Raw genomic sequence first — 17,569 nt, forward strand, 5'->3', positions numbered from 1 at the left:
GTGTACCTGTGAGTGGATGGCCTACACACAGCAGAAGTCTGTGTGTAGACATGCTTGTGTTTTTATGTCTGTCTGTCCTTGTGTGTGCACACATCTAGTTCTGTTGGTATGTGTTTGGGTACAGAAGCGTGTTTTTCTCTGTGATCTGTTTGTCCATGCCTCTGTCTGTATGGACACACTGGGCCCTGGCTGTGTGTTCGTGCATCATGTCGCACACCAGCACGGCACATGTGTCTGCATGCTTGGGCCCAGCTGAACCTCAGCTGTGAGCTGCCGTGTGTATATCTGTTAGGCTTCAACTCGTGGTCTGCTGTGTGCTGAAGTTTTACAATGATCCCAGAACAAATTAGATTCAGGAAGGATTCTGCTGTCAGACACTAGATTGAAATGGGAATGACGTGCCCCAGAAATGTTTCTTGTTTGACTGAGGAAGCTCTTGTAGCATTGTGTACCTGTCAGCCACACGGTTCTCACTTAGCATTGCTGCAAATCTAATAACTCAGCAAAAAGCTATGCAACTCACTCCTTATAAATGAAAAAGTTATGCTAAGCATCCAAAGTATTGCAATGACAACAGAGCTCTGTGGAGACCCTGCCGACAGTGAAATGCCACTGCCATCAGGATGCTCCACCCAGGAGACATTGCCACCCAGGAAAGCCCCTCTGGGAGGGAGCTGCTGGGGAGAGGACCTCCCTAGCAGGGAGATTCTTCTGGACAGATTTGCCTCTTCTGTGTGGAAACACAGTTTGCTTGTGGTCTCAGCTGCTGTAAACAAAGCCAGTGATGGCACAGTGCTGCTGTGGGGGAGCTGGGATACACGAGAAGGGAATTCATCACCAAACAGTTTGACCAGAGCTGAGACCAGTCCTTAGGTCAGAATGACCTTCAGGAAAAGGCAGAAGTAACTGAGGTTTACCCAAATGTTGTATATATGAAAAACCAACTTGCTTGCTTGTAGGTCACATCCAGCTTGCAATGAAAGGAGTTGGCTGCAGCTGTGCTCAACATGATCAAGACGATTGCAGTTAGTCTGATGTGTGACCAGGCTGCTTGAATCATAATGGATTCAAGAACATATATGCTCTGTGTCGTCAGTCTTTTAGTTTAATTTATGCTTCTTTAATTCCTAAAAGCTGCTTCAAATAATGCACTTTGTACTTAGTTAGAAGGCCTGGGATGGCAGAACTAAAGAGAGAAAGTTGCAAAGCTGAATTAGAGCATTTCTCAGATGTCGCTCCAGCTAGAGCAGGCCTGGGGCCCTCATCCTGACAGGTCCTGGGGCTCTGCCGTTCTTTTGATCAAGACTCACATGACTGTAGTGGAGACTCTGCAGATCACTGTTAACATAGCACAACTTCACTTGGCTGCTTTATGATCCTGGTCTTTTTTTCTCAAATTTTACCTTAGACAAACTCATTTTGCTGAAACGGCGAAGAGGAGGGACTGTAGACGATGTGTGTGAAAGCTGCTCTTGGGTCACAGACTGATCTCTTGAATATGTGATTTCAACTCAGAATCTGGGAGTCACTCCCAGGCACCAGCTGGCTTGGTTCAGGACTAGCTCACACGGGGGTACCTTGCTGTTCAGGTGGCAGTGCTCAGGCTTTGTCTTCACAATATCTGTTGTTGGCAGCTTCACTTCCTCACTGTCACAGTGTCCCCTCAGTGATCCCAGCAGCCAGCGTGGCTGTTTTTCCCTTTGAGAGGCGCTGCAATCAGGATGGAGAGGCCTCTCTGGGCTTGCAGCTCTGCAAAGTCCCTCTGACACAGGCAGGGAAACGTGGTGAATCCTGTTGTGCTTCTGCTGTGCAGAAAGAGAAAGCTTTGGCATCCATGTCCCTCGTTTTGCCACCCTTCACCATCACTACAGCCACCTCTAAATCAGCCTCCATCTCTTCCCTCTCCATAGTCTGCTGGTATGACACAGCCAGGTGCCAGACTCAGCCAGGAAGGGTAGTGGTCTTTTACTTGGAGAAGGGACAGGGAAAGCCTGAGTTCCCCGGTCCTGTCCTTGCATTTTCCTTGTCATCCACCCTGCAGTTTCCCCTGTAATGGGCAGCTGGCATTGCTTTGCCCCGTACCCATATCACATCTCCCTTCCTGGCTCTGCTGGGATGTAGGAGAAATGTGGTGGAAGAAACTTGTGGGGTTACTTGCAGGAGAAACCTGGGGGGCTGCTGGCAGAGGGAACATCGAATGCCATCAACCCAGCCTGCAGCAGCAGAGAGGGGCAGGGATCCCCTCCTGGAGTCTCACTAAGCCAGGCACCTTGTCATCCTGGCACTGCAGCAGGTTATCCGGTCACGATCCTCAGTGACTCTTGGCAACTGTTTCATCAAACTGGCAATCTCTATCTGCACAGGAAAATAACGGGATGACCATTCTGGGGTACTGGTCTGTGGCTTGGTAATAAACTCTGTTGACTGGAAGGGTCAGCAAACAAGGATTAGGGGCTGTGGGGCCTTCAGTCTTTCACGTAGCTTCACTGGAATTAAGCACAGACCTGATGAGGGCTATTTTAAGTGATTCATATTATTTGGTATATTGAACTGAAAAGTGTGCCAGGAAATAAAGCTGATAATTTTGAAAATACATGGCACTGATATCACGAAGCGATGCAGTTCAACACAGATGCCTTGACATTTAGCTGAGCTAGTAATATGCCATTTGTGGATGGATGCTCATCTTTCAGGTTTTTAAGGACAAGTGTCCTATGTGTCACATTTAATCAGAGATGAATTTCTTCCTTATCCATGACTGCAATGAAAATGCTTTTCGACATCATCATTTTCTTTCTCCATGGCTTGCTCTTTGAGTTGTTTGTGTTTTGATGCTTGATATTCACATGACATTATACATGAGCAGATTGGTGTACAAAATTGTAAACTACAAATCGTGTGTGCAATATAATAGCACATGGCAGACACAGCAAGTAGATGTAATAGACTCAGGCAAGTGTGAATGGGGGGTGTGTGTGTATCTGATCTTTTAGCCTGAAAAAGCACTTGAAGCTTTAAGGAAAGGGTTAATAGAGACAATGACAATTGACAGAGCTTCTCTGATCACCCCTGGGAGCACCGGCTGTAAAAGTAGAATCAGTCCTGAAGAGGAATCTGATGTATGATTAATGTTTATTCTATAAAACCAAGGGTCCTGTGGGTTGTGTTGGCTTTTTATAGCTGCATGGGAATATCAGGATAAGAGTTTTCTTGCAGAGCCAGGGAAATGCATTTCTATAAAAGGAAAGCAGTGCCTCCTTACAAAATCCAGTGCTGGATTCTGTTCTGGAGCCCTAGCTTAGCAGGACGTGTGCACTTAGGAAAATGTGCAAATGCAAACAGACAAAAATGTTGTACCCGTGCCTGGTCTCCACTTTGGGACTGTCAGTGATTAGAAGATGCCAGTGCAGTAACTGCCTGAGACCCTGAGGATGTAACTAATTAGAAGTGGCACGGGGAGTGTGAGCCTGCAGTTGGCAGAGCTGCCTGATGCTGTAAATGGCCTTCTAATAATATTATAAAGCGTGTGATGCTGTGTTGCTGAAACGTAACGCAGAGCCTAACACAGGGTCTTTGTGCACGCTCTGCCCGGTCTCCTGGGGACGCCCTGGCCACACAGCTCTGCCAGCAGCTTTGCCCTGGCTGGCACACTCACTGTTAGGTTGGGATGTGCTCGTCCTTTGTAGCTCGTTCAAGGGATCGTTAAGTCTGGGCTGATAATGGGAGCACAGCCCTTTGGGCTGTGTCTGGGTAGATGTGAGCAATGCTGAGAGTTTGATGTTATTTCAAAGCCAAATTCTCCTGGTTGGTTGTACTTCTGTCAGCTTTTGAAAGTGAACTCCTGGACTTACTGCTTCTGTACAAATCCTAATAGACCAGTGGGGGGGATGCAGTGTGGACCAGATGAAGGAAATTTAGCAATAATGTCTCTGCGAGGCGGTTCAGTAAAACTTCCGACGAACGGCTGGGCGTGATGGGGAGGTAACATCCTCTGTTGTGTTGTTTGCTTGCTGCTGGTTGGCTGGGAAGATCCGCCATGAGGAGAAGACGTGCTATAAGGCTGTCCAGACGAGCGAAGAGGGGCCGTCGGCTTGCGAGTACCAGGGTCCGCTCATGGTGCTGGCCCAGAACTGCGCCGTCATGCACAACCTGCTGGGGCCAGCATGCATCTTCCTGAGGAAGGGCTTCGCAGAAAACAGGCAGCCTGTACGTAAGTTACACCCAGCCGGGTGAGACACGCACAAAGCCACGTGGACGCGAGCCGGGGTGCGGAGCTGCCCCCACGCTCCGTCTGCATGGAGCTCTGTAACCCCCAGCCCTTGGTCTTGAGCATCCCGGCTCCAGCTCCAAGAGCAAATACAATCACAGGCAAATGTCTAACCCAAAAGATGTGCAGAGATATCCCCGTGCCCATACACCAAGAAAGGAGGATTCTAAAAATGCACCTGTGGAAGATACACCCAAGCAGGCATAGTCATATGAACTCAGGAGAAGGACTTAGGACTTCAGGACTTAGATAATCGTAGGGACTCAGGAGGAGTCCAGTGTTCAAAGCTGTTATTCCAGCAAGACATCAACATCTCATTCCCAGGGGCTCAGATTAGCATTGAAGGCCTAAATAGCTCCTTAAATGCAAATCAGGGCATCTATTGGGAACAAGCCGTCCCACAGAAATGCCCATATTCGATACTGTTCTGATCAGCTCACAGCGAGCACATTAGTTCCAGCAGAAATAAGCATGCATTTGCCTCCTCACAGGTACCCAGACGCAATCTCTTATACACTTATCATACATAGCCTGACACTGCAGCAATGCCAGCCAAATAAACCAGAGAACATCAGACTGTCCTTATATTTGCAAATAGTGCCAGTCTACCAAATGCAATTACCTATACACACAGAGAGAAATAGTTAAACTACATCCGTCCATCCCCAGTCACACCTATTTGTAACTATGTGCTCATATGCATCTAATGTATGCACCTATATATAAAAAATAAAGATATGTGTTTGTAGGTAAATTAAAATGTATACACCTGGACATGTTAAATATACAGAAATACACACCCCGGTGTTGTATCTTTACAAGAGGTAAAACACATTTTTTCCCATAAACACTTGATTCCTACAATAGCATGAGTTTAAAGACATACGCAAACGTATTATTAACACACTTTTTATGGATACGTATGAGTGAATATGTGCATTGTCAGATATTCACCCAGTGCATTCCGTGGTCTTATGGTGAAGCAAGGCTCACTCCTGAGAGTTACCTGAGAGTCCGAGCTTTCTGGCCTCTGTAAGAAATCTCTCTCTTACTCATACATTAATAGGGTTATCTACAGCTGTAGGAGACACCTAGATCATCATCTCTGAAACCTTTTCTTCAATCAGCAACCCAAAAAAGAGTCATTATTTGTCATTATTGGTCAAATAGCTTTTGTTCTTCCTAACCTTCAGCCACTAAGTGAACACCTATTCCTTGGGCCAGTTCACTAAAACACAGGACGTAATATTCTCACATAAGCACACGTGCACAGAGCTGCCCACCGGAGGAGTCAGGTCCAGCTCCCTAGTGTAAGGCTGGCAGCTGGACAGGTACCCATCTTGTTTAGGCCCTGGAAACTCACAGTACCATAAGAAGTTTCCAAAATAGGATTAGTGATGCCTCTAACTACCCTGATGTAGAATAAGTGCATCTGATAAACAGCTTTACTTTTACTGACTCTCTGAACCAACAGGATTTGTTGTGCATAGAGCAGAAATAAATGAGGGTAAGACCATTACGTATAATGGACTCTCTGAGGGTCACCTCTGCTCATATCTAGGATCTAAACTCTCTGAACAGTTTTATTCCTCTTTCCATATGTTCTCCAAAAGCTTTAGCGTGATTCAGTCCATTTCTTCCCAAGCAATTTTCCTCCTTTATCATTTTAGGGGATCTTCTTTCAAATTTAAAACAGAAAAGCTCTTCATGACGTTACTTATCGCTTGAGTCAGATTTTTGGAGGGACGTAAACCCTCCCCCTCCTTTTGCATTCACATTCTGTGGCTCTCTGGTGGTAGAATCTGTGTGTGCAAAGATATGCTCAGAGCCCTGCAAACGCAAATGCCTTGGTGTGCAAAATTAGAGCCGGTGCTGAAGCCCCCATTTCTGACATGTGTCAGTCATGTCGCTTGCAATGTGGTCTTCAGCGAGCGAGGAGGAGGATGGTCTTGTGATGACTGCGCTGGAGGAAGGCTTGGGTCCTACCCCAGCCACTCTCACAAGACAGCGGTTACTGCGGGTGAGTCACGGCACCCTTCACACCGTGGCGGTGGTAATCGTACCTCTGCATCTGCTGCCGCACTGAGCTGGCTGCCGGCACGCAGCACTATCTCCGGGGATTAATGTTTGTCAATTCTGGAACGAGATGCACAAGGTGTTGGTACTGATCATGGGTGGTTTTCATCTGCTATTTTATCTAAGGCAGGAGGGCAATAATGCCTCCTGCATCCGGTCTAAGGAGCTTGAATTGTTTTATTGCTTGGTGTTGATGAAAGCAGAACAAATGGGATGACATGTTTTAAAATACCAGGTCTGTGAAGGATGAAACAGCAGAGCCAGCGTGCTCCGACAGTTCCATCCAGCACAGAGATGCCTCTGGGAAGGTTATGAGTGGCAAGCTGGTCATTTCTCTGGCACAACCTACTTTTGCACAGACGTAAACCAGTGTGTGTCCTAGTTTGCTATGCACTCTGAGCAGCTGCCATTAGAGTTTCCAGAGGAGCCTGTGGTTAAATAGCAAAGGATCATCCTTCTCAAACTGATCAAGGGCATCATCTCCAGGGATGTGTGGTGAGGCTGGAGGACACCTGGAAGGCAAGGAGAAACTCCCCACGGTTGAGGGGAAAAGCCGAGAGTGAGACGACAAAAGAGATCGCGTTTCTGTGTTTCCAAATTCTCAGATGTTTCTTGGATTTGCCTGGGAGCCATGAGAGGAATTAGAAAGGGCGTTTAAACCAGAAAGCAGTGCATTTCCATGCTCATCTCTTCTTCCTGGTGCAGTGTTGGAATTTTCCTATATTCTTTTATATCCTCCCCCTTCTTCCAAGACATTCAGATTGGATGTTTGAAGTTGCAGTGTTTCCTGAACATGGTGAATCCTTGTCCTGTTTTGTTTGTAGATGACCTTGATGATGTATATGTTGTGTGTCTGCCTTCATGCCTGGTTTCAAAATGCTTGTATATGGAGTTGAGGCTGGGGGGAAGGGGGAAGTCCCTACCTTTTTGTGGGGACTGACTGAAGGAGATGGCACTGGGACATCAGCTGTAAGAGAGGTCATGGCTGTCTCTGTCCTGCCAGAAGGACGGGGATCAAGCAGTGATCCAAGCAGACAATGGTATAGACCTGCTGGTTACAGGGACTGCTTCCAGCTGCTTTTATCTGGCTGTGTCAGCAGGAGCTGTGGTAGGAAATGCAATCAGAGCTCTAGAGGAGATCGTAACTGCTACAGGGTTAGTCTCTGCTCCAGGACTTGGTGCTGGTGAATGATGCAGGAGCCTTATGAAGGTGCTCATAGTACCATCAGGTGGAGAGGCCACACATATTGCTGTGCTGGCCCAGGTCTCTTCCATTTTGGGGGAGCACCTGTCATCCCCCTGTCCAGCAGACGAGATGGAGAGGAGCTTCCACAGGGAAGTGTGCAGGCTAACGCCCACCCTGCTGTGGAGGAGAGCTGAGAAGCCTTGCCAGGTAGATGGTATTAAACATGTCATCACCTTCTTGTTTCTTCTCTCACTTTCTGGCTTGTCCCAGAACTGTTTGCACCAACAAGCACTATTCTGAAACTATGTTTATGGCAAGCTTTAACACAGTATGTTCTCTTTTTGCAGGATAGAGAACTGCGTCCGGAAGAAATCGAAGGTAAAATTTGTCACTCATTCTGTGTCACCTTTCTCCCTGCCCAGTGAAAACCTACTGGCTGGCCCTTCTAAGTTGGCCCCCATGGAGTAAAATAATTTGGGGCAAATCAAGGGCAATGATTACTGGAATAATTCCTGGCAACCCCAGCAAACAGAAATAATATGGAAAACTGCAGGAGTGCTGACTATGAAGGAATTTGCATCCATTCCAGCTTCTTCGGGGTGGGAGGATAAGTAACATAATGGGATGTTAGCTGTCAGGGACTGTTGTCCACCCCAGCTCCCACAGAAGGTGTCACAGAGCATGATACACCAGTATGGCTCTAAGGAAGCTGATTTATCTGCTAACCCCTACAATGAGTGCTATATAACACAGTGCAGGGATAAAGTTGGGAAAACTTATTGCTTCCAGTTTCTTTAGAGAGTGCAGTTTAGGAATGATCAGTTCACAGCACCTGTAGTCCAAGCAAGCTTTCCTGTAAGGAATGGGTCAGCAGTGCTGCTGATAGAAGAGCTTAACATTACTCCAGTCATTGCCTCTTTGCAGGGAGATCTGCTGGGCAAATACAGAATATCTTAGGGAATCTGGCCTTGTAAAGTGCTGCTGATTCTGGGGAAGTTTCTTGGAAAAGATATTTCAAGCTGTCACTGACAATATTGTTCTTTTTTGGATCCACTCCCACAGAATTAAGAGAAGCCTTTAAGGAGTTTGATAAAGACAAGGATGGGTTTATTAACTGCAGGGACCTGGGCAACTGCATGCGAACCATGGGCTACATGCCTACAGAGATGGAGCTAATAGAGCTCTCCCAGCAGATCAACATGAACCGTGAGTAATATCCACCTAGCTGTACCTCCCTGTTGCTGCTGCACCCTGCATTGCTGTCTCAGGCTCTCTCAGTCACCTGCTGTCTCTTTTCCTTTGGCTTTTTCCACCCCTCTTTTTTTGGTTCTCATTTTTGCTCTCTACAATCTCCTGTTCATTTGTGGTCCATAGGAGTTGATGCCTCTGTTTCTTGCTTATCAGACAAAGGGGTTGTGTGGACTGTGCTTTATGGGAACAGTGTGTGGAAGGGTTGTCCTTCATATTTACGTTGTCAGGTGTAAAACTGCCCTTGATGTGGGCAGTTAGATATTGGTGTACAGGTTGTGGGTGTTGTCATGTTGAAGCTGGTGTCAGACTAAAGAAAGATCCTGGGAATATAGAGATGCTTTGGTCAGAATGGGTGATGGGTGGGCTGTTCACTCTGGTGGGTGTTCGTGGATCTGCTGTGTGCCTGGGGATGGGCTGCGAGTGAGCTGTGCTGGCAGTGTCAGATGGGGGCATCATGGAAAAATGTGACAAATGCATCCAATTCACTGTATTTGTGTTTGTGCCCCTTGTCTTCCACTATCATTTGTTGCCACCTCTTGTCTGTGGCAGTGCACGCTATTTCCCTCAGCCACGTAAGAAAAAGGATATTTAGTGCATGTTATTTCTGACACATGATGATGTAAAAAGGACAAGTTACGTGGTCGAGGGAAGGAGAACAGTTGTGACATACCCAACGAGTCATACACAAAAGCTGCTGATAAACCTGGCACACAAGTGCTAAGGAATTTGAGAGCGTTAACTACCAGCTTTCAGTTAGGGGATAATCAAGAAAAAGAACTAATGCGGTGAATAAACAGCTGGACATACATCAGCCACTGCTAATGTAGCAAGACTGTCACTGCTGCAGGGCACTGCCCAGGCCACGCAGGAACATCGTGCTGTGCCCTTGCCGTGCCCTTTGACGCAGGCGCAGCAGAGGGTTGCTATGTGATCAAGCCTCTAATACCTGGTACGTGATGCCATAAGAATGTGACAGTCCTTGGCAACCTAGGACAGAGTAGCTTGGGCTCATTCCACCTAGCCCACAATCCAGAAAATGCAAAGACAGTGTAAAACTACCTCTGTTTTTCCTTCCACTATCCTCTGTGCTTTGCTTCTTGGAGAATCAAGCCCTCTCTGAGGCACATAGAAGTGAAAAGTGAGTGCTGGGCTTAGCTAACACATGGAGTTCTTACACATGATATTTCATCTTGTCCCAAGTGGGTGGCCATGTGGATTTTGAAGATTTTGTTGAGCTGATGGGACCAAAGCTACTGGCAGAAACTGCAGACATGATTGGTGTAAAAGAGCTCCGTGACGCCTTCAGAGAGGTGAGTGCTTCCTACTGCATGCCCCCCAGAGAGGTGAGCAACAGGAGACAGGAAAGAGAGAAGACCCACTGGGGAAGAGGAGGAAAAAAGCACAGCACAGTGGAAGACAGAGAAAGAGCCAAGCCAGGCATGAAACAAGGGAGGAGCAGAGAAAGTCACTAAGATAAGGGAACCCTTGAGGCAAGGAAAAGGAAAGCTGGTGCAGATACAGCAGTTATGAGGGGTTTCTGAGGAGAAAAGGCAGACTGGATCCAAAAGGCATCTAAAGGAGGAAAAGGAAGGACACAAAAGAAATGCAGGAAAAATAGGGCACTCAGAGACAGGAGGATACAAAATCCAGCCTAGAGCAAGATCCATTTCCATTAACTTTATTTCCTCTGCTGATATTTTTAATGTTCTTGCAGTTTGACACCAATGGTGATGGGGAGATAAGCACCAGTGAGCTGCGAGAAGCCATGAAGAAGCTTCTAGGGCAGCAGGTGGGCCATCGGGATATTGAAGAGATCATCCGGGACGTGGATCTGAATGGAGATGGGCGTGTCGACTTTGAAGGTGAGCAGGGATGAACGCTCCCTGTCCATCTGCTCTGGTGTGAGTCAGAGTTTCAGCTCAGAGGCAGGAGTGGAAGGGAAGATTTGCATGCCCAGTTTCCAGGTATCTGAAGTATAAAGAAAAAAGCGATCAAGACATGTTTTTTTCCATAGTCAGCTGAGGAAAATGGAGAACATTGGCCCACACAGGAAATTCCTCAGCTGAAATGTTCAATTGTGTATCATCTCTCACTGCATCTCAGTTTTGATTTAGTCTCCATAACTCTAGCATGGTAAGATATGTCCTGTCTCAGAGATGCAGATTCTGGTGCACACATATTATGCCAACCTTCTTTATATGGGGCATTTTCCTTTCTATTAAATCTATTGCAAGAACTGTGAGGAATGCATTGCACCTTCCATTTCCTCTGGCTCACCTTGTTATCTGGGTTTATGTAGAGAATTTGCTTCTGTGCCTTTATGCCAGAAGGTGGTCACGTTCCAGGACTGCAGATATCTGATCTAGAGGTGTCATGTTATATCCTAGAGATAATTCATTTCTCCTCTCACTTTTCATGCCAGAAGGACTTGGAAAAATAAGAGTGGTTAGGCTACTGTCCTAGCCATCAGCCATGGCAGGAGCAGTATTAATAGTGCTTAGGGTTTCTGGCAAGGGAAGCAGTTGATATCAGACAGCTAAGCGGATATAAGAGCTGGAAGGTGTGAGAACATGGCAGGCTGCTTGTTTTCCTAGTGCAAATCTAGACATCCCTTTGCAGTAAGGGTGAAGCACAGGAACTACAGAATTAAAATAAAATGGACATAAATTTTTTGACTCGGTGGAATTCCTGGGTCTCCTCCATGACGGGGACTCTCAGTCCTCAGGATTACTGAAGCTTCTGAGGGCCTCAAAAATGCTAAAAAACTGGAAGTGTCTCACTAGAAAGTATCTGGTAGCTGCAGTTGTTCTAATGCACTGGCTGATTACATGACAGTAGCTCTCCTTGTTTCCCACAGCTAAATTACGTTAGACAGCTAAAATACATGAAATGCTATCCCAGTATCATTTTCTCTGTGAGTTACTGCTTTAGTTGTCAAAGGACAGCTCCATTCAATGGAAAATGAGAAGTTAAGGGGGTAATTTCCACTGCCCTCCTCTTTGCAGAGTTATTAGTTCCTCAGCAGTTGAAGTGCAGAATGAAAACACATTTGTATTTGATGCCATTTACACTCAATTTGAACAATTGTAATTGACTTCACAAGCTTCAGGATGGTGAAGAAATAGATCCAGGGTATCCTTACAGTTTACCTGTTTCTTCAGAAACAAGAAGACCATCAAAGTAAACTTTTCTCTACAAAAATGCTGGTACCTACCAAAACACTAGTGCTTTCCCACACTGGTGTCTCTGTGAGGTGGCAAGTTCACTCAGAAATTAGGCTGAGTTCCCAAGACTATGAATCAGGGTTCCCTGAAGTTACAGTGAAGGGAGACACCACTTGCCATAGTGTCTCACAAGGAGTTGCTTGTGCAAACAGCACTGTAGATTCTGGGAAGGAGTCCGAGGCAATGAATTGACCTGCTAGTGGGATCATATCACCATGTCTAAAGGAAAGATTAAAGCCCGTTTTGTGTGAGCTCTCCAGGGTCAGTGGACTCTGGTTTTCACCCTGACTGCACGCGATCTCCAGGGAATGAGAGCTGGGTTGACACAATGCATGCCTTTGGCTTCAGGGCTGTCTTTTCTTGCTGGTTGCAGAGTTTGTTCGCATGATGTCCCGCTGAAGATTATTCTCAGCTAAAGAAGAATCAGCACCTTAGAGAGGGCAGAAGAGGACCTAGGTGGAGCATCTTGCCCCGATGTTCCCACATGAAGGTTTATCGGCTGGCTGCAATTGGGACATTGCAAGATGACCTGCTGCTCCTCCCTCATGGTGGTCCCCATGCCCCTCCACCCTTTCACACTGTGAAAGACTTGCAACTTCCTACAACTGGAACCATTCCTTGGAGATGATTGCAGGAAACTGCAGAGCCAAGACTTGCCATGATGCTTTCATGGGATATTTGCAACTTTAGACTCCTCCTCCCCAGCTTTATTCTCCCACCAGCTGCTGCAAAGCAAGAGCAGGAGAAATCCTCTTGGCTTGGTGGATGAGAGCAAAGCCATTGGGACTGGTGGCAGCCTCAGGGCGTGCTCTGCACTTCTTGGTTTCCCTTTGTGAACCGTGTCTGTGTTTGCTGTCTGTGTGTGTGTGTCTATCTGTGTGGAGTTATTTATGCTTCCCCGGCACATATTCGCATCTCCTGTGGTTATGTTTACCAAGAGTAAATTCAAATACATGTCTTGTGGGGGGAAAGCGATAAATATGCACGCTGAAATTATGTGAAGCCTGGATGTCCCTATGAGAGGTCGTGGCTGGGCTGGGGAAGAAGGGCTTCGACAGATGCACACTCGGTGTCTGCACCAGGATCCGGAAGCAAGTCCTTGCTGCAGGACGGGGAGTCACTGCCTGCCACTAAGCCTGTGGCAGGGCTATGCCCTCCCTCCCGCTGTCCTCATGGTCAAGGGCCCTAGAGGTGCCTCCTGGTGAGGGCAACGTGGAGGGTCTCTACCCCTGTATCCCCCCCACTTGCAAGGGGGCAGGTGAGAATCCCTGTGGCATCACGGCAAGGAGCAATGGGAGAAAGGGCACAGAGGGGAGCTAGGTGGGAGGGGGCTAGGCAGCAATAGCCAACCCCCTCTTTTCAGACCATTTCAAACACAGCTGTGAGCGTGTGCACAGTGAGGGCTGTGCTGCAGGAACTGAGCTTGTAACACCGTTGGTGCTGGGGATTGGCTGGGAGCCTCCTTGTGTGCCAGTGCCCTGTTCTCCAGCTTGTTCACACTCCAAAATGCTGCATGTATCTGCAGTGGTGACAACAGCAGCCTCTGGGCCCTACCAGCTGTTCCTAGACACATTAGATGCTCATCTGCCTTCTCCTTTCCCCAGGATGCTACCAATCTCCGGCTCCCTTCCCCTACTCTGCCAGACCTACAGCTGTCCCCTTTCTCTATGCAGAGGCTCAAGTCACAAGTTGCTACGACTAATTTATGCTTGGCTTCAAAGAGCATCATCATTGCTGTGTGTTTCTCAGTCTGACTGAGAGCTATTTTCCTTTCAGTTGCCCCCTTACTCCATCTGGGAGATTAGGGACCAAAATCCTTCTGCTTCCTCCACCTCAAATCTTTCATTTCCCAGGTTCTCTTTCAGATTCTCAGGATCCACAAATCCACATCCCGAAGGATGCTGCTTCTGCTTTCCTGTTACTGTGCCAGCCAGCATAGCTATAGCGATGGCTGATATCCCAGTAATGGAAAAACTGTTTCCTCTTACATTTGTGTATGTGTGTGTAGTCATGTTTGTGCAGGCATGTGCACTGGGAAAGGTTTGTGTGTGCACTTAAAAGCAGAGAGGTACCTGGGAGTGCAGCAGTAGAAGAGTTTGTTTGCAAGTGGGTGTATGCAACTGTGTGTGTAGATCTATGGAGCTGGTCCAGTCTTAGAAAAGTGGGTGTGAGCCAAGAAACTGGAAAATGGGTATTTACAGATCTCCATATTTAGTGGTACAGCAGCTGGGCTGTATTGTGCTTGGGAGATGAGGGTGATAAACTGAACAGAGTCCAGAGTCCTGGAAAGTTACACGTGTACTTAGGAGAATACTGGTAAGAGAGAGACCTGTGCAGGCTTGTGTCTGCTGTAGGGAGTGTCGGTACACAAATGTGCTTCACTTACAGGGAAGCCTGTTGAGGAAGAAGGGGGGATGTGTATGCAGAGCAAGAGCGGAGCTGCACTGCTTCCCCGTATGCAGCAGAAAGGCCGTGCCTGCCTTGTGCAGTAGCCAGCGTGCACAAGCCCGATGGACAGCCAGTGGCAACCGGCACGGTGGCTGCTTCCACATGCTTGTTCCTGAGTCTGCTCCGAACAGCCACGTCCTTTATTCACAGTGGCAGATGGCAGGACATGGTCTTAATTTATTTAAAATTGTAAACCTATTTCTAGAGGCTGCATTGATTCACGGCGCAGCATCACAGTGGCTGGGGATGTTCTCTGCAAACTACTGCCAGTTTCACTTAGGGAGGTCCCTGTGCTTGTGCCATGGCAGAGCTGTGTGTGTCTTCCCAAGAAATCCAGGGGCACCGGTGCTAGGGAAAGGGTGGCTGCAGGACAACTTTGTGTCATTGCAGAGGCAGTCTTAGAGCCACAGCTGCTTCTGAGGAAGGCTGGTTCTCTGCCAAATCATCTGCAGCTCTTTTCTGCCAGGTCTCACCATGATACAGTGAACAGGTCAGACAGAGCAGGTCTCCAAAGCAATAATTTTTTTACTTCTAGCAGAAGCTCTTGCTACAAGCCTAGCTTTGCTTGCACAACAAACCCCAAATAATCCCAGGGAGTTTCACTATTTTCTTGTGCAGTCAGAGTCAGAGATTAAAGCTCCAGTCGAAATAATCTAATTCCAGAGATAATCCTTTTGCTCTCATCTCAATTTGGCTCCAGGGAGGCTTCCAAATAGCTCCACATGGCAGGGCAGAGCTGGTACCCTCTGGCACCTGAGCCCCATAGCCCATATGGTTTGGGAGCTGGCCCAGGCAGTGGGGCTGGCTCATGTTGGCTTCTTAGATGTCTCGTTAGCCATGAGGCCTGCTTCTGACCCACACATCTCCATTGCTCTTTTTGGAAATCCTGAATCCCGATCCTTTTTTCCTGCAGGAAAGGGCTAATACCCGAAACATGTGCCCTACACCATTTGTGAGTGATCAGGGCTGTAGACCAGGCAGGACCGATTCAAGACAGAGAGTCATTCTGGCACAGCTGCCAGGGGATGGGGAGAGATCAAGGGATTGAGAAGACAACCCTGAGCCTTTCACTTGTAGGTTACTGGTGTAAATCCAGCCTGCATCAAGGGCCGGATGGCTCAGTGGATTAGTAACAGGATACAGAGCCTTTCACATCTGGGGCACAAGCTGGCATCAAGTTGTTGATGACCGCAAGTAATGATTCAGGGGCAGCAGTGTAGGACATCGCGGATGCAGGCCATCGTGGCATGGCTGTGGCCAGACCATGGCGAGTGCTCTTCCTGTGCCCGAATGAGCACAGCCACTATCCCTTCTCACTCGCTGCTGCTCAGTGAATCCCTCTTGATTTGTGATGGGCTGCTGATTCTTGGGAAATAATCACCCAGGCTTGTTATGAGAAGATGCTCTGACTGGGGAGGTAGAGGAGGTATTGCCATGCCCTCTAAAAAGGCTGAGTTCTCAGACAGAAGGGAGAGAGGGGTTTTCCCCTCTGTTCAAGGAGGTGAACTTTTCCTTTTCAAAGAAATTATTCTCTTTTCAAGGAAGAGTTGCTGATATTTCGCTGTGAGATGTACAAGAGCCCTCAGCAGGAGCCCCAGGCTTGTCGCAGCCACGAAAGCCCCTGGTGACACTCTCAAGGCAGGAGGTGAGCTGGGTTAGCTCCCAGCTGCCCTTGTCTGGTGCCAAAGAGGCGCCTTCAGCTGAGGGACCTGTCTTGGTCACGCCAACATGCTAGCTAGTAAATCCCTTCATGTCTGAATTCCTGCTCATGGGCACATTTCGTCTGGGCTGAGCAGTTTGATGCTGGGTTTGTAATGAAGCCCCAGTCACCGGCTGCAGAGCCTCTGTGCCCACCGAGGCAGCGATGGTCCTGCTGTGGGCCTCGTGCTCCTTCCCAGCTCACCGAGAGGCACAGCAGGGTTTCAGCCAGGCTTTGCCCAGCCAACACTTGGGCCCCGCTGCCATTCTGTGTGTGTGTGAGACCTGCAAAAGCCCTGCTGACCCAGGAGCCAAGGGGTCCAGTTGCCTCAGCCCACCTGGGCCGCGCAACAGGCTGTGTGTGGCCCTCAGCAGGACCTTTGCTGCCTCAGTGGGTCTCAGGAGTGGAAATACAAAGATTTGCACCCATGGACATTGCTGTCTGTAACCTCAGCCCTGGCCATCTCCTCGGTCTGCTCATGATTCACACCATCCCTCTTCTCACTTCACTTTCACAGCTCATAGCAGTAACCCAGTGACACACAAAGCGTTTACTTTGCGCTCCTGTCCCAAGCACATCACAGTTGAAACTGAGAAATCTTGACTAGGCAGGATCTGTAATCAGTACAAATGAGCTCTAAACGAGTCCTCCCTCGGCCTCGCCAACTGGACAGCATTGTTCTGGCCATGACTGCTTGCTCTCCTTTGCTAACTACACTTGGAGGACACCCAACAGGTCACAAACACAGCAGGGATATGGGAGATTAGTCTGGATTTGATGAGATGCTGCCAGAGCTGGGGTCTGTAACACTGCAATGATTTGCCAGGAACCAGCATGAGGTGGCTTAATCTGGAGAGGTGCTAAGTGTGTGTTTTAGTACTTTTCTGGAGGTGGCTTCCTAAGCCACCTTGCAGTTGCAGGAATGCTTTCACAGCAGCTGTGCCACATCTGCCCTGGCCGTCATACCACAAGCCCAAGAGCCAATGTGGCAGCAGCAAGGACGCACTCTGGGGCCTACTCAGGCTTGGGCAGAGCAGGTTCGGGAGCAGGGGGTGGGTGGTTGTTCTCCCCTCACCAAACTGACTTCAGTTCTCCAAGGCTGTGTCCTGCTAAGAGGCCTCCAGGATACATTACGAAAGCAACAAGCCCACTTAATTCACAGTCTGCAAACGTTATTTGCTCCCCCTCACCGTGCCGTGTGTTTCATCCAATCTCCAGCTCACTCCAGCCCTCCCAAGACCTCACCAAAACCTTCAGAAAAAAACCCAGGGTCTCGGCTCTCCTGTAAAATGCAACGCAGGGAAAAATACATCGGCGGTGTAATGGGGAGCTCCCCCCTTCTCCTCTATTGGCTGTTTTACTTTTGAAGCGATTATTGTGGTCCAAGGTGGTCGCACGCCACCGCGCTGTCTCATTCC

At 48.1% G+C, this 17,569-nt stretch overlaps 1 protein-coding gene across 3 annotated transcripts in view; it reads left to right on the top strand.

The window, feature by feature from the left end:
* CABP1 (calcium binding protein 1) overlaps positions 1-12,965 on the top strand; it is a 13,937-nt gene extending 972 nt beyond the window's left edge. Inside the window, exons 2-7 of one of the 3 annotated variants that reach the window (XM_010188360.1) lie at positions 4,030-4,206; positions 7,877-7,907; positions 8,592-8,735; positions 9,981-10,090; positions 10,495-10,642; positions 12,378-12,965. In XM_010188360.1, the coding sequence (XP_010186662.1) occupies positions 4,030-4,206; positions 7,877-7,907; positions 8,592-8,735; positions 9,981-10,090; positions 10,495-10,642; positions 12,378-12,403 (636 nt within the window). In that variant the 3' untranslated portion in view covers positions 12,404-12,965. Of the gene's footprint in view, positions 1-4,029; positions 4,207-6,803; positions 7,140-7,876; positions 7,908-8,591; positions 8,736-9,980; positions 10,091-10,494; positions 10,643-12,377 lie in introns of those variants that run through there. The other 2 variants (XM_010188361.1, XM_010188362.1) reach the window with 2 other exon arrangements.
* The last annotated feature ends 4,604 nt before the right edge of the window (positions 12,966-17,569 follow it).

Source organism: Mesitornis unicolor, unplaced genomic scaffold, assembly GCF_000695765.1.
Source record: "Mesitornis unicolor isolate BGI_N332 unplaced genomic scaffold, ASM69576v1 scaffold23767, whole genome shotgun sequence".
Taxonomy (NCBI): Eukaryota; Metazoa; Chordata; class Aves; order Mesitornithiformes; family Mesitornithidae; genus Mesitornis; species Mesitornis unicolor.